The sequence below is a fragment of the Agelaius tricolor genome, unplaced genomic scaffold (genome assembly GCF_023055355.1).
Source record: "Agelaius tricolor isolate 1412-34295 unplaced genomic scaffold, bAgeTri1.0.p SCAF_19, whole genome shotgun sequence".
Lineage (NCBI taxonomy): Eukaryota > Metazoa > Chordata > Aves > Passeriformes > Icteridae > Agelaius > Agelaius tricolor.
Window position 1 is genome coordinate 3,701,243 of NW_027269279.1, and position 20,746 is coordinate 3,721,988.

The 20,746-nt window shown below is 47.6% G+C and overlaps 1 protein-coding gene across 1 annotated transcript; it reads right to left on the reverse strand.

Moving 5' to 3' along the window:
• Nucleotides 1-1,005: 1,005 nt before the first annotated feature.
• LOC139598045 (cytochrome P450 3A12-like) lies at nucleotides 1,006-13,310 on the reverse strand. Its single transcript, XM_071443927.1, has 13 exons — nucleotides 13,070-13,310; nucleotides 12,157-12,250; nucleotides 11,009-11,061; nucleotides 9,810-9,909; nucleotides 9,303-9,416; nucleotides 8,633-8,721; nucleotides 7,900-8,048; nucleotides 7,293-7,420; nucleotides 6,897-6,981; nucleotides 6,089-6,249; nucleotides 5,702-5,928; nucleotides 4,102-4,264; nucleotides 1,006-2,132 (listed from the first exon to the last, which is right to left on the reverse strand). Exons 1-13 carry the CDS (start codon nucleotides 13,138-13,140, stop codon nucleotides 2,037-2,039), a joined length of 1,530 nt encoding a protein of 509 aa, XP_071300028.1. The 5' UTR covers nucleotides 13,141-13,310; the 3' UTR covers nucleotides 1,006-2,036.
• Nucleotides 13,311-20,746: the final 7,436 nt, after the last annotated feature.

The following is a 20,746-nucleotide window of genomic DNA, read 5'->3' on the forward strand; positions in this document are numbered from 1 at the left end:
CCAAGTGAACTCTGTATTTCCAAAATGTTAAGCAGCTTTGTGAGAGAGATTATCCTGAAGGATGTTTTCCCATAGTGTTGACATTTCTCTGTGAGTGATTAACTCCATCATGGGCATGGGGTGAGGAGGCAAAACCCTTTTCTCACTGCCACAGGCAAGCTCTGGCCTTTGCCCCAGCAAGGCCATTAATTCATCCCTGTGACACTGCAGGTGACTTTGTCACCCTCATCTTCTTGGTCACTTCTCAAGGCAGAGGATTTTCCATGCCCCTTGTTATGAACCACTGTGATGATGCAGGCACTTTTCAGCTGTCTGTCCTCCAGGGGTCTGACTGCTTGTACATTTAGTCCATGTGCTGTCACAAACCCTGCCTTGACTTTGGAAAAGAGGACAGCAACAGCTGAAAACAAAGATGGATTGTCACTTTTGGACATTGGTGGCAGAAGGGAGTTGCAGTGCTGCAGGTGAGGAGGGCAGAAGGGCAAGCCATGGCTGCCTGAGCTGCTGGGAATTTTCTAACCCTCTCACCCAGCTCATTGATGGCTCTCTAGAGAAGCAGCCTCACTCCTCCCCTACACTTCCAGTCAAGGGTGTCTTTCACTGGGGAATTTAATTTGCTGCAGAAAGGTTATTATGTCCCTTCTGAGGTTTTCTGCTTAATTCCTAAAAAATATAGAAAGTAAGTATGAAAAGAATATATAATAACATATGTATAATCTATCTACCTCTATAAAAAAAGAATATAAAAGAAATATAAAACTGCTATGTAGTGAATAAAATTCCTTTTGCAATAGGAATCACTTTACACCCTCAATGACTCTGCTCAGCTGTTCCTTTTGGGCTGTTGTACCTTCAGCTCTGCACCTCCAGGAGCAGCTCCTAGGATTTATGGTACCCACAGGGATTCATCCAGGATAAAAAGAGTTTTCATCACCTGGCCAAAGGCTTATGAGATCTCCAGATGGAGTCACTTGTATGGAGAAAGCACAGCAGCAGAGACTGGCATCAGTTGGACACAGAAGAGGCAAGTGAGCTTTTTATTGCAGTTAGCATTCCTGCAGCAGTTTATGGAGGAATAATATGAAATCCTAGACTGTACAAAAACTACAAAGTTTGGCAAGATTTTGAAGCTTTAAATAGACAAAGGCACCTTTCTTCCAGACAGGATTGCCCAGGACATCTGAAGGCTCTCAGTGCTGCATCTTGCATAATTATTAGTTAAGTTGGTCTCACAGTGGCCTAATATAAATCAGACTAAAAGGTGTCATGATAAGAATATGGATGGTGCCTATGTTGACAATCCCTCCCATGGCAGGTGGCTGCATGCCCACGATAAAATAAGCAAACAATCAGGAAACACATGTGGGACACTTCTCTCCCACTGTGCAAATCTCCAGTCCTTAGGGGTAACTGCTTCTCTCTGGGCTCCTCCAGTTAACCCATCTGCACTTGGAATCACACAAAAGCCATCTAAAATCATACCAAAATCGAAATAAATCAGCATCAGAAAATCTCCTCCAGGCATTCAGTCCTGTAAGGACGAGACCATTTTAACATTTGTCAGGGTCATAGCACAGAGCTGAGGAAACGCCCTGGACAACTCTGCATTCCCAGGAGAATAAAAGCAGGAGACACAGAATCACCCAGCAGGCAGAGGGAACAGGAGCAATGGCAGCATTACTTAACTATGTGCAATTTGCTCTCCCCATCTTGATTTAAATTACACTGCCAGAAGAGACTGACAGTGTCTAGAATCAAATTGCTTAGAAAAGTGCCTCTTCAGAGAGAGAGAAAAAAATGCCCAAATAACTGGAGTGCAAATGGTCTTGCAAAATGCCTATTGTGACTGGGGACAGCAGGACCTGGGGCTCATGTTCATTAGAATAATGCTCATGTAATTGTGCTGGGCCAAACCCCCATGAAATGGGGGGGCTGCCCCCCTGACACTCCTACAGAGCACACATTAACCTGGTCCCCTCTCAAGAGCTGGAGGAGGCACCATTAAATAAGAGTCTCTTGCTCTGATCCTGCTTCCTTCACTTCTTCAGGTCAGCCTGGGCTCTGGGGACCATCTTCAGGACAATGGGCTTCTTTGGCTGCATGAAACCTTTCGAGTCCAGGACCAGTGGGATCTTGAGCAGGAGGGAAAAACAAAGAAACAGCCACATCAGCTGGGAGAAAGGACAGACAGGACAACAGGAGCCCTACAGCTCACACACATCCCACCTACCACTTGTTTTCAATGCATTTTCTAACTCACAGGTGTACTTACAGCAGGACCATCACTATTGCTCATGCAAAGCAGCCACCAGCAGGTGTTTAACAGCCCTCAGCTCTTGGATAAACCGGTTGGTGAGCTCTGGCTTTCACATGGTATAAAGAGCTCAGTGCACTGATCAACAGGCTGCACGAGGAGGGAAGAGCAGCCAGAGCCCAGCCAGGGTGCTGCAGATAAATGGGGACATGCAGTGCCATTTTGTTTAATGCACAAGTGTGTCAGTACTAGGGGCAGCTAGATCATAATGGGAGCTGGAGGAGCAATAAGTTCTCCAGGAAGAGGAAAACTAAGATTGCTGCTCAGACCAAGTAGCAAAGCAAAAGCATCCTCAACATGAAAGGTTTCCATGGGGTAGGCTGGGAATCTCATGATGAAAAACATTTAAAGCTGGTGTTGGAGGAATCATCTTGCAAGGGAGGGAAAGGTGTTTTTTCAGTCTCCCCCACCAATGGATGCTGCTCATATCCCAGCTCCCTCTCTCCCCACCAGGACAAGGGTGACACACCCCAGCCCAACAGGCCACATTCACCCCACCCCCCCCATATCCCAGTAAGCTTTGTTTCAGGAAATTTAAGCAATATGGCTTGGAGCCCAATGTGCCATCAGTGGAGCAGTGAGAGGAGGCTGCATCTTCCATATACATATTCCAAAGGGATGTTCCAGCATGAAATTTTCCCTCCCACTCTGATGTACATGACACCTTCTGTAGAAAAAAGGGCTGAAAGAGCCCCATAAACCTATGGGCACCAATAATACAATACATACTTAACTTGTCTCCTTTTAATTAAAGGCAGTTATAAAAAGAATCAATTTTATGGATTGCAGAGGACTAGAAAAATGTCATTAGACTTGGGGGAGGGTGGATAGGTCACTGCATTGTTAATGGACTATTACAGTCTTTCACCTCCAGGTTACCAGTTGAGCTGCAATCTGAATCTGCAGAGATTCCAGCTGAGCACCCGTGCCAAGTAATAATTTAATAAGGACTTTTCTGTTTCTTACAACAAACGTCCTCTGAGTGACTTGTTGCCCCCTCTGCTCTGATTTCCCAAGCTCTCCTCACCAACAGAATGTAACAATGGCCCAGGCCTTTTGCAGCAGTGAGTGGAGGGAGCTGGGTCAGGCTGGAATCACCGTGGTGCTGCCTGCCTGAGGCACAGGAGCTGCTGTGCTCTCAGCAGGGCTGGACTGACACATCATTTCCAACAGCTCCTGCATTTATTTTATGTCAAATACTCCCACCCTGCAAGGCCCATCCCATCAGTACTGCATGCAGCATTCACTGGGATCCTGGGCAAAACCAAAGCCTGGTGGGATCCTGCATAGCCCCAAAGAGGGAGAGGGTCGCCAATTCAAACTTAACCCATTTTTGGGCTTGCTTGAAAATTGTGCTACCCTTTAGGGACTTCCCTGGGTCATAAGAGCTGAATTTTGGTGTCTTGGGATGTCCCACAGAGAATAGCCATGTTTGTGTTGCAAAACACAGCTTTGGCAAGGGCTGGGGATATTTTCTTCCTGCTCTCTGGAGCAGAGTCTTCCTAAACTGGGTCAAACAGACCAACAGTGCACTGTGGGGGAGAGAGAGCACCTCACAATTTAGGTGCACCCAAAGATAGGCACAGGACTTCAGGGATTTCAGCCTAAAACATCCCACCAACATTAAATATGCTTCTGTAGAGGCTTTTAAAAAAAAGCATAAGTAACTTGTGGTAAACCCCTTACAATTAACTGAGAAGATTTAAATAGTTTTTCCCATGTAACAGTAGGACCATCTCAGAGAGAGTAAGGGGCAGATAATGAGAGACATCACCCCACATCCTCACCGGTGTGTCTTTGCAGGGTCTGAATGAGAAGTTCTGCAACAGGACAATCACAGCCACTTTCACAACAAGATGAGCAAACCTCATCCCTATGCAGTTCCTGGGGCCAGCCCCAAATGGCAGAAAGGTGTAGGGGTCAATACCCTCTTTGTTCTCTTTACTGAACCTGATTATAACAAAAAAAAAGAACGAGTTAGCAAGAGCCACTCTGTTGCAGGATGTGTTAGCTTCCAAATCTAAGCAATGAGGGGTCTGGGAAGGGAAAAGCCTTTTGTGTTTCTGTGCATATTAGAAGCTAAGTCCCTTATTTCTGTCTCAATAGATATGTTATGCCTCTGCTTTCATCCCAGTGCTCAGACTTGGTTGTGCAAATCCAGGTGCACTGGGTGTCCTGGGAATACCTGAAATACGCTAATGGATTTCATAACTGCTCTTTTCTCAGAACTCCCTCTCAGCTCCAAAACTGAACCCAGATTTCAAACCCTAAACCACACAGGTCTACAGCTCCACAGCTTCCCTGTAGATCAAAGGACTGAGCAAACACAAAGATGGAGTTCTCCCCCTGCGTGACTAAAGGCAGGGCTGCTTTTGAGACATGCCAGTCCAATTCCTTCCCTCATCATGAAAAACAGGGAAGAACAATCAGCTTCACAGAGAAATTTGCCACTGAGCATTTTCAGTAATACTTCTTAGTGATCAGTTGGTTTTCATGTCAGAAAGCTTTCCATTCCCAGTGCATGAGGTACAAACCTCAGCTACGCTAAGTCAGAAGTGAAGTATCTCACTACTGAAACACCAGCACGTCCCTCTGATGAACTCCCAGCAAGGCAAGCGAGCCCTAAAGAGCTCCTGTCCAGCTACCCATGCCAAGTTTGACAACTGGAATAAGGATGTGGCTACTGGAGCAACTGGTGTAGCCTGGCCCACTGCCAGAGCACTTGCATTTGGGTGTTTCCTTCTGAATCCAGCACAAGGTGACCACAGGCTCCACAGGTGCTTCTGCCTGATATCACTGCCATGTTTTGTCTCAAAGGTCACCATGTCCCCACACCAGGATTAGTTTCCAGGGGTATTTCAGCTCTTGGTGCAAGGGCAGAGGTCTGGTCCTGCTCTCTCTGGACCAAGCATCAATGTCTTGCTGGCCACCTGAAGATTATTAGGTTTGTGGTATCCCAGGTCTGCCTTGGGCTATTGCATCATTTTGCAGGGTCTGACAGAGCTCCTAAGCAAAGATTGCTTCAGAACTTGAGTTAAAAATTAAGTTTTATTTCCTACCCATCTTTGCCCTTCCACTGCTGATTTGCAGGGCATTGTGCCAGTCACCCAATGGCTCTTGCTTTAATATCTGGCCATAAACCCCTCAGTGTTACAGCTGCTGGGAGCTGCTCTCACTGTTGCTCCCTTCAATGCAGTTAATTAAATTCCATGCACAGTTTATGGATGTAGATCATAAAACTCCCCTCACAGTAATGCTGGGACTAGATGTCAGACAATGATAAATGCCTAATTTAAATGTTATAATCATGCATTCCCCACTTTTGCTGCCATTCCCACTCCCAGGGCTGAGGTTGAGCATGCAGCTATTCCCCCCTGTGGCCCTCACCTCTCAGGCCTGAACTCGTCCGGCTCTGGCCAGTACTGTGGGTCCCGGTGCAGCACGAAGGCTGGGATCATGACCACCATTCCCTCTGGAATAGTCACTCCATTGAGCTCCACTGTCTTCTTGCAGACCCTCTCGATCCGGCCCCCGGCGGGGTAGAGCCGGATGGATTCGCTCACCACCATGTCCAAGTACTCCATCTGAGTGACGGCAGCGTACGTGGGAGCGGCCTGCCAGAGGAACGGGAGGACTGAGGACACAGCACAGCAGCTGCCACCCCACAGCCCCCCAGGGCTTCCAGGGGAGGGGGATCTCAGTGCCAGCACCTCTGCCACTCTGTTTCCAGCCTGGGTTGGCAAGGCAGGTGGGAACAAGCCCACCCTCCTTTACCTTGTTGGGCAGGTGTGCATCGACCTCGTCCTGGAGTCGCTGCTGCACGTCAGGGTGGGTGGCCAGGTTGTAAGCTATGTAGCTGAGGGTGGAGCTGGTGGTCTCATAACCAGCAAAGACAAAGATAAGAGCCTGGGCCAGAATCTCCTCATCACTTAATGCTGAAAAAAGGCATAGAAGCACATATCAGAAGCTGAAAATTACAGTAATTAACCCTTGGCAATTGAGGATCCCAGTCACCTGTCTAGGTAATGCTACTCCTAGCTACATAATGGTTGGTAAAGGAAACATCCAGCTTACCCTCTGGTACCACAAAGGAGTGCAGGATGCAGTGCAGTGTGTCCTACAAATACCCTGTCCTGGCACTTCAAAAGTTTAAAAGCATCCTGCCTTGAGTTGACAGACCAGGACTATGCATTGGCTGAGCCTTTATCTTCTTACAGTTTATCTAGTATAGGGAACAGAGGTGAGCTCACAGGTGAGCAAGGTATACACAGCATATGTGCTTTGTGTGCTTTTTGATATACAGCCAACATTGCTGGCCTACAGAGACAACAAAGTAAGAAATGGGGGTAAGGAAAAACTCACTCTTTTTGTTCTTTGTTGCACAAACACACCTCAGAAGTTATCCCACAAAATGAGATACAATGAAAATATGGCTGACCTGTGATAAACAACCTTATGGCCCCACTACTAAGACCCTGAATCTTTCATGGGATTAATGACTAAAATCCTCTCCTTACTTCCCTTTAAAATGGAGAAGGAACTACTGCTTTCTGCTGAGAGGAGGACACATCTCAAGACATACTTTTGTCCAAGTTGGTCTCAGCAGACTTGGAGCCATCGTGTGAGTTCTGCGATTCAATCATGAGCTGCAGGAAATCCACCCGGTCCTGGGGAGCAACAGAGGCAGAGAAGATGTGGGTGGGGAAGAGGCAAACCTTGTCCAGCACAAGTCCCTTGCTGAGACACCTGCTCCACTCACACCTCATGGCTTCAGTACATGAGGGTCTGGACTACAGACCCTTCAGGAACACAAATACTTTCTCCACTTGGACCCCCAAGCAGGGTGTGGTTCTGGCCTTTCTTGGGTTTGGTGGGCTTGGAGAGCAGGTGACACACCACAGCTTCTGAGGATTCCACCAGATTCCTCCTGCACTCAGGACTTTTCCTGAAGAGAAGAGGCCATCTAGGCTGGACTCACCGTGCTGCTGCCCTTCTCCCGTTCCTTCTTCATTTTGGTGAAGACATTCTTGAAGAAGTCCATGACATCTGAGGGTAACAGAGTCACCTTCATCTTTTCCAGCACAGGGGTAACAAAGGGGAACAACACTAAAAGGAAAGAAGAGACCAACACACTTGAGCTCAAAGGGGGCCCTGGGAAAATCCAAACTGGCCCAAAGCATAGAAAGAAGCAGCACATTTGGACCTTGACCCTTTTTGTTGTCTCCATCTCTTTTTACCTAACCATGGTTGAGATGCAACAGCACTTGAGACCTCCTCCATATGTTACTTTATGACCACAGTACCACACTAAGTGCAACTCTCTTCTAGAGCAGCTCCCCACCATCTCTGCAGACAGGGTCTCTCCTCATAGGAGGATGCTGCCAAGATCCACATGGGCTGTTAAAATCCTGGCTGTGGTTTCCCTGGGGAAATATTTCTGCAGATCTGAGACTGTAAATCTAATCCTGCAAAGTGTTGAGCATCTCCCATATGGCAAAAAGGACTCAAAGCTACTAAGGAAGCTTGCAGAAAATGCAGCACCTTTGACATTGATTCAGGGCTATATGAGATGAGGTTTGTCTTACCTAAAAGTAAGAACACAGGACTTATGAAACTGAATTGGAGAAATTTCTTAATGTTGGTGACAAAGGGGTCATTGGGGTTGTTGATGGAGTCAACATTGACACTGAAAGAAGTGCTGGTCACCACATCCATGCTGTAAGCTCCAAAAATGCTGAATAGAGAAGAAGAGAGAGTGAATGAGATGAACCCAACCACAGCAGTAAATAAGAGCCCATCTAGGAACAATCCTTGTGAGAAGGAATCTCTTAATTCACAGTCCTAGCATAGTAGGTCTGTCTTGACCTGGCAGTAACCATCACTTTATTTTTGAAGTTTCCCCATTGCATTAATTCCCACAACTTCTCTAAGCTTCAAAAACCTAAGCTGTAGTTGGAAAGCACTGCAGTCTCAAGTAACAACAACTATATTCTGATTTTCATCTGTAAAAGAGATTGCAAAAATGACATCCAAAAATACTGTATCTTGTGCAGCTTCTAGAAAAACTCTGGGAAATGCTTCCTACCTCAAAATGCATCCCCAGTAAAATGAAATGGGGAAAGGGCACAGCTCTCCCATTTGAGCAAAGCAGAGCACAGCAAGCCCAGTGCTGAGGAACATGCCATGCCCATGACTGCTGTGGAGTTTGCTTCCATAGCTGACAAGGGATCCATGCTGCAGTGTGAAAAAGGCTCTTCAGAACAGTCCCTTCCCCACTGAATACAAACCCTTTCCTGTCAGCCCCACACAGTTACTCACTCCTTTGCAGCCACAAACTCGTCTTTAGCCACTTTCTTCTCAATGTTTTTCACTAATTTTTCACCATAGTGATTAATGATATGGAACATCTGAAATGCAAACCAAAGCAGAAAGCACTGTTGACTCTTTCTCTGCCACCAAACAAGGCTGGGCCACACTGCCATCTGCTACTTGCCACATCTGGCTTGGGGAGGAAGGGCAAGCAAGGGAAGGGTCTCTTTTCCAGGCCTCAGTCACTGCTTTCTCTCATCTTAACAACCTGTACAGAGAGCTCATCTGACTAGGACTGAGCAAGGCTCTCCTCCAAAAATCCACGCACAGCTCCCACTCCAGCTTAGCGTCCACTCCAGCTGGGATGAACATGGCTCCTGGGCGCATGGAAAATGGACAAGCCTGGTGTGTTTAGCAGGATGAGCATACAGGCCATAGGACCAACAGCCTCAGCTTGCAATGCCTTGTGTGCTCTTTCATCCCCCACCCCCTTCTCCTGACTCCCTCCCTGGGATGGCAGCCAGACACTGCATTGCTGAATGGTAACAACAATGCAGGTGCTCATGGATGTGGTCCTGGCAAACAGGGCGGCTTCCCCATTTGAGGGGAAGGTCTGCACTCAGAAACAGCTCAGTTCTCCTCCAGCTATGGATGCAAAGTACCAGTGCCTGTGCTTTACCTCCTTCAGCTTCCCACTGGTGAAGGTTGGAGACAGCACCGTACGAATCCTTTTCCACTGCTCATCTTCAGCCACATTGAGGGCCGACTCCAGGATCCCGTTCAGACGAAAGTTCTGCACATGGGAACAGGAGACAGGTGAAGGTTTACAGCCCCCTTACATGTGGCAAAAATGCAAAGAAAAATCTTCCATGGAGTGTTGATTCGGCCCCTGAAGTCATGTCAGCTCCACCTCAACCAGCAAACAACAGAAATGGAAACAAAAGTCTAAGAATCATAAATTACATCAGCCCCTAGGGCACATCCAGGCTGATGGCACAACGTCCCAGCCAGAGTGGCCTCTGCACCTCCCTAGCAGAGTTTTGATGTTGGTACCATCAATAAACTGAGGCAATCAGAGAGCAAGAACTTGCTGAAGGGCTCAGAGGAGAATAGAAACCAAGAAGAAACTCCTTTCTTGCTGCATATGCTCTGTACTGAACAGCAAAGCACAGGACTGGGTACCTACCCGGCGATTAGTAAAAATGCTGTAGCACTCTTTCACCAGGATGTTTTTGATGAGGATGGGGTCCAAAACAGCCAGCACAGGCTGCCTGCCATCATAAAACCTAAGCCAATAGAAACCCACAGTCAGTCCATCCTTTATGGTCAGTTGGAGCAAAAGCAGCCTGCTCTGTCCATGGCCAGAGCCACGGCACAAAGGGTTTGGGCCCTCTGACAAAACAGCTGGAAGGATGAGGCTGGAATTTGTTTGTGATGTAGTGAAAGAGGAGAAAGGGAATGACAGTGACAAACATGGGCAACATGAACATTTCTAGCAATTGTCTGTGGTACTGAAGAGTTGCCAAAGCTGTGTGGGTTTAGATAAAAGGCAGCTTTTTGCCACGATGTTGATCCCCTGCACTTGGGCTGTCTGAGCTGTTCCCACTACTGATGGCTGGAGACAAGAAACACACACCAAACAATCTACCTGTGGAGGAAAGAGATTTCCTGCCTGGCCTACAAGGCACTGAGAGGTGAAAACCTCATCTGTCTCCTCCATTTTCCAATCAACAGAGACAGAAAAACTTAAAAGTCGTGGTGTGGGCTAAAGGGCAGGGAGCCCTGGGCCACAGCTCAGGGAAGCTGCCATCTTCAAGAAGCTTGCGAACATTTAATCTTTCAAAAAAATGCACCAGGTTTCATGAAGCCTCCCAGGATTTTTTTTGCAGAGCAATTTTGTTTTGGTTTGAGAGGTTCTCAGTGGAAGCATGATAAGAAGCCTCTGCATAAAACAAGCACTGTGCAGGGAGCAGGGAGGCAGGTTGAAAGGTAGCTTGTGCCCCAGCTCTGGGAGAAGCAGGGAGCAAGATGAAAAACACTGTGGCAGCCTGCAGCTTGCTTTCTGCTCCAGACACAGAAGAGCAGCTTCAAAGGCAGGAGGCTCAGTTTGACACCAAGCACTGGAGGTGATTTTCAAAGCTTATGCAAGAAAATGACCCCATAAACTGGCCATCACCATCTCAGCCCCACACCACACTGAAATCCCAGCAGGAGAAAGTCTTGGAGAGATGGGAGGAGACTTTCCCAGTGCTAAACCTTGATTATCCCACACTGTCACTGCTGGAATTACAGTACTGAGGAATATAACATCAGTGTAACTTTTTCCATTCTACTCTGGGGCTGTAGAGGACCCCAAACTGGTAGTTTTGTTCTGTAGAAACTCACCCCCAGATTTTTCCATACTTTTCAAAGCATTTCTGATCAAAATTGTGGACTCCCTGGAAAAGAAGAAAGGAGAAATGAACAGTTTGCTAGTGAAAAGTGATCAAAGCAGGCCACAGCTGTTAGCACAGTGCATCCCACAGCCCATTGGAAGTGGCAGAGGTGTTGAGGTTGGGAGGTGCATGGTCCTCTTAAGCATCATGCAGATGCTATGGGGACATTCGCATTGGAGAGAAAAAAGAGAGCAGAGATTGAAAAAATAAAAAGGCACTTTCAACTTCTACCAGCCAACATGATCTAAAAATGTAATGAAGACAAGGTATGACAGGGTACAAAGTTTTAGTCAGCAGAGTTAGGAGGCAGAACTGATCCCAGGGTGTCCTTTCACCTTCTGCTCAACAAGTTAGAGCTGCTGCTGTCTCGTCCTCATACGATCTTCCTCTGCAGTTACTGAACACAGATTTTATTTTGTTTCAATTCAGGTTTTAACTGATGTTACATGTAACAATGAAACTTACCAGACACATAAGGCTCACTGAACCATTAGCGAGGGGCAACATGAATGATGTGAACCCAGCAAATACAAGTAAAACACCTCTTTTACTGAAGCCAATACACTTATTCTGCATTTGCAACCAGTTACCTGTGGTCAGCTACTGCCTTGCTATTTGATGAGATTTGGTAGCTTGATAATGTTTGAGTTCTATTTAAAAATGTATTTGTCTGGCTTAGTCTCAGGCTGGCCCAAAAATAAGTGATTGGATGAAGCATTTCTGGAGCTAATTCAGCCTCTTCATGTTGGTGATAAAAAGGGCAAAGAAACATGCAGTTCCCAGAAAACAGCAGTCTTAGAAATCTCTCCAATACTTTTTTTTGTTTCCAACAGAACTTCAGTTGCTCAAGACCAGGTAGAAACACAGGGAGAAACAAAAAATTTAAATTACAAAGTAGTTTTATAATACAGCACACCTCATTCAGGTCAGCCTGAACTTTTATGTTCTCTGTGTGTCCAAAGAGCTTCCTACCAAAAAGCATAATTTTCATCTGACTGAATCAAGGACGAAGGAAAGAGATGCCCAAAGAATGGGGAAAACAGCACCAGCCACAAGAAGGATCTAAGACACTACAGAGCAGCAGATGCTGGTACTCACATGCTGGTACTCCAGGAAAGTTCCCACAAATGGCAGAGGCCGTGGGCCAGGAATGCCCAGCTTCTTGAAGGTCTGGAAGGGCCATATCCCATAGCTGCCAACAAAGAGCATGTGAGAAGCACTTATGCAATGAAAAGAGAAGATACTTCTTCCTAAGCATAGGGAACTGCTCAAATAACTGGTTTCTGCCACTCAGGGCAAGCTGAAATTGTGGACCAGCAGCAGCCCTGCTGAAGATACTCTTTGCAATAAACGCAGGATCACTTGGCGTATGTTTTGATGGAAGACAAGGGCTGAAAGGAGCTGCAACCCAGCCAAAGCAAACCAGTGTACCTGGGCACCTCCGGGCCTCATTTAGCTGCCCAGCTCAGACAGCTGTGGCTCAGGTGACTCAGGAAAGATCTCGGAGTGATTTCTGAAGCTGAGGCCTGCCCTTGTGTTTGTCTTTGCAAAGACCTCCTGCGATGCTCAGGTGGCCGCAGTACAGCGGCACGGCAGGGACATAAATTACCACAGCAAAATTAAGTTTTTGCCTGTATAGCTCATTACAGCTCCCCTGAGCCATATAAGCCGAAGCTTTGCCAACAGAACTACTTAATCGGGAGGGTTCTGCTAGCAGCAGCTCTGGCATCGCCTTGCGCTGCTCCCAGCTGGCACAGCCCAAGGACGTCACGGGCGCTTCTGTCTTTAAACAACCGGAAGTTCCTTCCTGGGAAAAGCTTAAAAAAGTCAAGGATTTCCTTTAATTTCCCTCCCCGCCGAGCCCAGCTCGCTCCTTCCCGCTGGCAGCGAGGCCCCGCAGCCGCCCTGAGGGCAGCGCGGGGGTCCCGCGTGGTTTCAGCGCTAATTCACTCGAACCGCACTGGCACCGGGCTCTTCCGTCCGGTCCTCCAGGGCACCGGCCTCTACTTACAGGGCCACGAGGCACAGGAGGGCGACGAGGAGCAGCCAAGTGACGGGGGAGAGGCTGGGCAGGAGCTGCATGGTGCTCGCTGTCCGCCCGCTTCTCCCGCCGCCGCGCCCCGGCCCGTGCCCGCCATCACGTGAGGGAGGCGGCGCCTCCCCGCCCCTCGGTGCCTCAGGGCCGGGCCCCGGGCGCGTCCCCCGGGAGCGGGGTTCTCCGGGACCGAGGTGTCGGTCCCCGCTCCCCTGCGGCTGGAAATTGCTGAAAGGGCGGTTTGCACAAGCGGCAGCGCCCCGAGCTCCTCGTGCTGCCTCTGGAGGGACTAGGAGCTGCTCCTGTGTCCCGTCTGTCCCCGCTCCGGAGGTGTCTGTGCAGACGCGCCTTCCCTTGTGCCTCCTCTCCCACCTCCATGTGTCGTGCCCTGTATCTCCTGTTTCGGTCCAGGAGGGAACGGGCTGGAGGAGACAGACCTGCACCAAACACCTGCCCAGGCTGGAAGGCAGATCCTCCGAAGGATCAATCCTGTGGCAGCATAACTTGTAGTCTCACCTGTTCGGTGGAGCTTCTGCCTGAGTCGGTGACCAGCCCCAGGGAGCCACCCGGACAGGGCCGTGTGGGCAGGAGGTGCCGCGGGCCGGGCGGTCCCACAGTCGCTGCCCACATCTCCAGCACTCCCCAGCCTCATCGCCTGGGGATGGATTCCCACATTCCCTCTGCCCCGGGCGTTCTCTCTGCACTCAGGTTGCACAAGATGATGACATTTGGCTTTAGGCAGTTCAGTTTCCCCCTCAGGCACAGACACTGGGCTGGCTGCTTTCTGTCAGATAAATGGGAATGCATTACCTGTATGGGAGACACAGTGGAGCCTCTGGCCAGTTTAGTTCCAGTGTGTGCAAACACGCTGGGCTGGTGGGTGGGGATGGGTCAGGACGTGGTGTCCTTTGTCCCTGTCACACTGAGAAGGTCCACAAATCTCTTCCTCTGTTCAATCCAGCACCGTCCCCTTCTCTGTGTTCTCTGAAGATGCCAGTAGACCCACAAGGACCCTACATCACACTCACCTGCATTGGACATTACTCCCCTGCCTTTGGCACACTCAGCCTTAAGGAAACCAAGTGGTTCTGCAATTACCTACCAGTCACATCTCACGTGGCTCTGCCTGCAGGCCAGCAGTGAATTTTGCCTCTGCCCAAACATTTCTTTTGCCTCATAAAACACGTGCAGCATGTGCTGAGCTGCCAGTGGGTTCAGCAGTGACCTCCACACTTACATGGAAGAGCTAAGCAGCAACACTGCCAGTTTTGGTAGGTCAGTGTCTCAGACATCTCCAGCACTGCACAGCCACGATGTGCTCAATGATTCACATAATCACTGGCTGGCAGTAATCAATTAACCATTTTATGAAGGCACATCCCTGATTCCTGCTTCTCCAGGCTGCTCTGAAGAGCTGAGCTGTAGCAGGGCGCTGTGACAGGAACTTTATTCTCCATTTTATGGGATCTGCCCCTTTTAAGACACCTTGAAGCAACTGTACTCGGGGAGTTATCCTTTCTCTTGCATCCAAAGGCTGGTTCTTCTCCTTGAGAGGTCCCATACCAGAAGGACATAAAGAATAGCAGTGAAAGGCAGGAGGAGAAACCAGGTGCTGGAGCAGTAACTCCCAGGTTGGGATTAGCTGCATTTCTTCCCTCACACAAAGCCTTTGATTTTCCAATAATTTTTAACAGCTGTTGTGATTTCTCAGTAGGAAGTGGGTTTGTGGTTTAGTATTTTCTCCTCTCTCACACAGAAACTGAAGCAAGGAAAGACTTCAGAGGAAAAAAAGAATGTTAGCTAGCCCCCAAAATATGTAAATAAACTGTGCAGCATCTTTGCATACAAGGAAATTACTAATTTGTCCAAAACAAATTAGTAATTAGATTTTTTTTTGCAGGTCTCTTGAAGTGCTGTGTCTCTCCAGCTCCCCAGATGTGAGAAAATCATAGTTGATAAAATGTCCACCTCCCAGTCAAAATTGCTGCCATGACTCAGAGCTGCAGGTGGGGCCATTCTGAACACTCACTGTCAGATAATTTTATACAAATTGCATGTATTAAAGTGATGCTTTTATCCTTACACAGCTCTTTAGGCCAAACGTGGTGGTATACTCTGTACTTACTGAGACTATTTTTCTAATGTGAATATCACTGAAATGGCACCCAGGAGGAATAAAGCAGAGGGAAAGGCTCTCCAGATCATTCTGCTGGTAACATTTAAAGGGCTTTAGCACTGTGGGCAAGCAAATTGTACAACAGGGCTGCAGGGGAGAGGCTGCTGTGGCATCCCAGCTTCTTGTCTAAGAGAAGGGAAGAAAATTGCCCATTGTCTGGGCTACACAACTCTTGTCTATCCAAGGCTGGTGGTCCAGCAAAAACCTCTTGTGGTAAGAAATGGGGAGTGATGAGTGCTCCCTACTGCACTTGTGCAACAAATGTGCTAGAACAAGTGAAAAATAGCAGCAGCCTGAAAGTTGACATCACCTTCTCTTCCACCCCTCCCATTTCAGGTAATAACTTATTAATAGGAGGTATCTCCAAGAGAGTTGCTAAACCCCATTGGTAGGAGCCACCTCAATGCCAGTGACCTCTCTGATGTGCTGGTCTGTGTGGTTATATATTAGAAGGCAGAGCTGTTTCATAGCCCTTGTGATGTTTCCAGGGTCAGAGACCTGTACCTATGAAGGACCCAGAGTGGTCCAAAAGGAATGTCCTCCTCTGGGTCATGAGCACACATGGCCTCAGCCTCTCTGTCATCGCCCTTCTACTGACACCAACGCACTGCCACTGCTTTCCCCATTAATAACAAATCCCAAGGGCTCTAAAAAGACTTGCTGGGGATGCACACAGTGCTATTAAAAGACTATTTATTCTTATGCCCTGGGGAGAGGAGGAATAAGTGAGTGTGACCCTCTTCCCCACAGCACGGTGGCCTGTGATGGTCAGCACTGAAGCCATGGCCCTGCCCTCCACGTGATCCCTTGCAGTGCTGTGGTTCCTGACCTGCTTGTTCTTGCTGTGCCAGCCCAGAAACAATCCCAGTTCAATATTAACTCACATATTATCTACCACTCCTCTTTGCAGTGGCAGAGTGCTTTCATGCCCTGGGTACCCTTCCTGTGTTTGTGTCAGTAACCCTGGAGCACAGCACCCTTCTGCTGTGCCAACACGCCGCGCTCCTCGGAGCCAGGAGGGAACAGGTGGCCAAGGAACAGAGATACCTGGGCATTCAAAACTGATGGTCACCATGGCTAACACAAACAGAAGGAGACATGAACTGTGATAACTGGCTGTAGTCACCAGTAAAAATGGGACAATGCAATTTAGACCAACTGGAGAGCAGTGACTGAACTGATAGGGCACAAAGGATGATGTTAAAACTTGTGCAGAACTTCAGTTCATAAAAGCTCTGAGAGAAAGAAAAATTTTAACTAGAGGGTCCCTGAAGGAGAGGTGATGTCACAACTGTCTGCTTGGTGGGACTGAATGAGGCCAAGGGGAGAGAAGCCCTGCAAGAGTGCAGAGCACTGGTGGAAGGCCATCCCCAGGAGACAAACGCTCCCCTGCATCTCAGGCTCTCTGTTAGAGAGAATGAGACATTATCTTGCAAACAAGATAATGCTTATTATCTTATTTGCAAGATAATGTCTTGTTAGCTGCTGTGTTACAGACCCAAAGGTTTTCCTTTCCTCCACATACTATGGGAAGAGTCATGTTGTGACACACACAGTCTAACAGCCATAGCAAAATGTCAGCCCCATTAATAACCAGGCTTTTATTCACTGACTGTCCCATCTTTAACAATTCCCTTCTTATTTTCCTCTCATCCCACAAACAGCATCGTGAGCTGTTTATTCCTGGCTCTTCCTTACAAACCTTGCTCTCAAATGAGCCTCTTGAAAGGACTAAATGGGAAAGCACCAGATGTATGACATCTTCAAAGAGCTCCAGCAGCCAGGGGAGGACCAAGGGCTGGCACCAGCTTCTGCCTTCCCTCTCACCAGGCCCAAAACCACACAGTGCTTCATGCCTGGGTATTTCTGAGACCTCTGCAGAGCAAAAAGACCACGTTGTTCCTTTCATCCAGCAATGCTGCTGAATGCTCCTGAAGCGCTGACAGCTGAAACCCATCTCCCTTTCACTCCTCTATAATTTCTGAGCAAGAATGGAAAATTATAAGCCATAGCCAGTGTTAAAGTGTAAAACCAATTCTGGAAAGCATGGCGGGGGCAGTGCTGTGTGCACTCCCACTCATGCTCCGACACCAGCTCCTCCAAGGACAGCTTCTCCTTTGCCTGTCTCACATTGTACCAGAGAACAACTCTGGCTTTTCAGACCTCCCAGCTGGTAGCTCAGTCTCACTGCATGAAGCAGCCAGTGCTTTTCAGAAAGTGTCATTGCACCACTTGAAATGACCTCAATTTCTACTGAGCCGCTTCCAAACCAGAAGTCAAGCCAGAAAAGACAAAAATCATGACATGACCCTGAAACCATCATCTCCAGACACATGACATGCAGCCCTTTCTACCACCATCCCCTTACCTCCAAACTCACCCTATCTCACAAGGACACACGTTAGAAACAATCCAGTCTTCTGGAATCTATTTTGGAGTCAGGATCTCTGTTCAGCCAGACCCAGCACTCAGAGCCACATTGCTGCCCAAGAGCAGAGTTTAGCCCATTGTTTCTGTCTCCAGTGCCTGGGTTCTGGGCATTTTTTCTGGACACATGCTGGGTATGCACTCAGGGCAGGGATGAAGCTGTTTGGCTTTTGAGTCATTTGGCATTGTGGACTCCCTGTCAGCAGCTGCTGGATGTGAGCCATCCCCAACATGTTCAGGCACAGTCCTTGAGAATCCAAGCAGGTATGGCTGGAGGCTTATCACTCAACCTCACAGGATTTCTCTATTGCAGCTAAAGCCAAGCATTTCGCTGGTTGGATTAACCCTTGCTGGCTTTGTGAAATAGGCTTCATTGAAAACAAGCATCTTTCTCTCACCTTTTAATTTCTTCTGTGGTGTAGAGACAGCTATGGATCAATGCAAGTGTCCTCATCGATCACCCTGGATGTTTTTTGCTGGACAGAGGATTGAAATACTGAATCCTTCCTCTGCCAGTCTTCCCCATAGCGGAGGATAAAACATTTCCCAATTCTCATCAGGTTATGTGAGGTTTAATCCCAGAGGATACAGTCTCCCAGCAGATTAAGTCAGTCTCATAAATACAGCTGAAAATTGACCCTTGTTTATCCCAATTTTCCCACTATCAGCTTCTTTGATGACTCCCCTTACCCTGCTTCTCCCCTGCCCCCCATCTCTGGGGCTCATAACAATCAGATGTGCTTGTACATACGTAAAAAATAACTCAAGATTGAAAAAGTTTGTATTTAAAAGTTGAGCCTTGTACTGTTGGAATTAGACTCTAATTAGGTCAGTTGTGTTCCCCTGGTAGGGTAAGAATGATAGTGTCGGAAAACAGACAATTTATAAAGACCCAAAAATAACTCATCCTGCTGTTTTGTAAGAAAGATGTGTTTTCTTTGCCCTGTGCTGAGGACATTGCAGTCAAGGCCTCTTGGGCACACTCATAGCAGCCACACAGACTGTGGCTTGGTCCTATAGGCAAAGCTGGCCTGTGCCTCAATTTCCTCCTACCACAGGTGGGATATTCATCCTTCCCAGTTTGGCAGGGCTGTGGTGAGGTCACCTGTGCTTGTCATGCATTTTGTCACTCTTGGCATGAGGCCCCAGGTTATATTACACAGGCTTTTTCCCAACTTGCCTTTTAGCCTGATCTACATCTTCTGTGAAGTGCATAAAGGGCACAAACTCAGACTAAGAAGGCTCAGGGTAAAGAACAAGTCCTTGCAGCTGCTTTTCTAGGGTGTGTGTCATCAGCATAAAGGGTGCACAGAATCCCTTGGAAGTTGCACAAAGCAGGAATTACCTTTGAGTGACACCTTGGGTGTTGCTCCCTTCTTCCTCTGAACACATTTTTGTCACCAACCATGGTTTGCAGCTTCCTTGTTCCTCCACAGGTAGGCGCTGATCCTCTGACTCCACAAGACTTCACACGTTTCAGCGCTGCTGACAAATTTGCCTTGTAAAGCCTCGAAGAATGACTTCACACATCAGCCTCGTCTGATTCAGGATTATCCTACCTCGTTAACAAATGGTGATGAACGTGCCAATTGCCTACTTAATGAAGGTTTCTACCAGGCTGGGAAGTCAGCGGCCACCGCCTGGGCTTGGAGGGAGGTGCCTGGCATTTCTAGCTAAACAAGACAGCAAAGCTAAAGAACTCCTGGAGCACCATGGAAGTGAACAAAAACCCAACAAAAAACCATGTGTTCACATAAAGTTCCTTTTGGTTTTGTGGGAAATGCAGGTTTGAAATGAAAATAATTAGTGAGGCAAGAGGTGGAGAGGAAAAATAATAAAAACAAGAAGCAGGCTTACGAAAGAAAAAACAGAAAAGAAAAGGAGTGAAGAGAAAAATAAATAACCCTGGAGCAAAAACGCAGAGGGAAAAAGAGCGAACAAAAGAGACAAATAGGAGGAAAAGGATCAGTAATGAAAGCCCAGATTACTTGATTCAGTCAAGCCACTGCTTGTGCTGTTCAGGGCAGGGCAGGAAGCCAATCTGTTTTCTCTGGTATTGTTTAGGCTACGAATACCGTGGCAGATTTCCCATCCAGTCCCATGTTTATATCCGTGCTCCAATCCTAGCCACAAAAACGTGTGGGGGAAACACATCCCGAGAGGAGTAAGGGCTGGAAGCTGGAGGATGATAAACTTTGGAGCCAAATGGCCTCAAAAAAGCACTTCTGCACCTTATGGCAATTTTGCAGGATAATGTCTCGTTCACAAAATTCTGTGGCGGGAGGATTTTCATCTTCAAAATGGGTACAGTGATACCTCTGGGTTATTACAAACTCCCAGCTGCAAAGGGCTGCCTGTATTTATACAACACTGCATTATTTATAATATCCTTTCAGGAGCAGGAGAATGAGAGTTCTTTCCTTCACAGTTTGACTATTTTTTTCCTTCCCTTCTCCCACTTGGAAAACATTGATTTCTTGCCCTCATTTCTCCCACCAGAGCTGTAGCTGACCTGACTGTGTTTAGTTTGCTTCTCTAGGCCAGATCCTCAGTGGGTGAAAAGCACAACCAACCACCCTGGAATAACAGAGCTGCCCTGATTTTCCCCAGCTGGGATCTCATCCTGCCTCCCCAACATCTGCACGTTTGTGGGAACTGATTAACAACTGCTACAACACTGCTGGGGAGGGGACAAATGTGTAAAAACTGCTGGCCCCATGATGTTCTGTTTCTGAGTGGGTTTTGACTCTCCTGTACTAAGAATCTGAGGAAGTTTATTGCTGCAAAATAATCAAATATTTAAGACTGATCAAATTTTGTGTGGAAACTATTTGAGAGTGTCAGCTTCGCTGAGAAGCAGCAGGGGTTGTAAGATTTTACAGTCCAGAGCAAACAGTGAGGAATTTCAGTCCGTGTTACATTCTCAGTATCCTGAGCCATTAACTCGTGAGCATGTTGGCAAGACACCCAGAAACTTCTTCAGCAACAGAAGAGTCTGGAAAAATCCTTTTTTTCCCTTCTACAGAACAAATGTACCAAGGACACAGATG

What these genes read in the sequence shown, in the direction of transcription:
- LOC139598045 (XM_071443927.1), bottom strand. Translation starts at nt 13,140, where the DNA reads ATGCAGCTCCTGCCCAGCCTCTCCCCCGTCACTTGGCTGCTCCTCGTC. An exon ending in AAGTATGGAAAAATCTGGGG is followed by an intron (nt 9,910 to 11,008) that starts GTGAGTTTCTAC and finishes CTATTGGCTTAG; the next exon opens with GTTTTATGATGGCAGGCAGC. An exon ending in GAGTTTGTGGCTGCAAAGGA is followed by an intron (nt 8,049 to 8,632) that starts GTGAGTAACTGT and finishes TTCTCTATTCAG; the next exon opens with CATTTTTGGAGCTTACAGCA.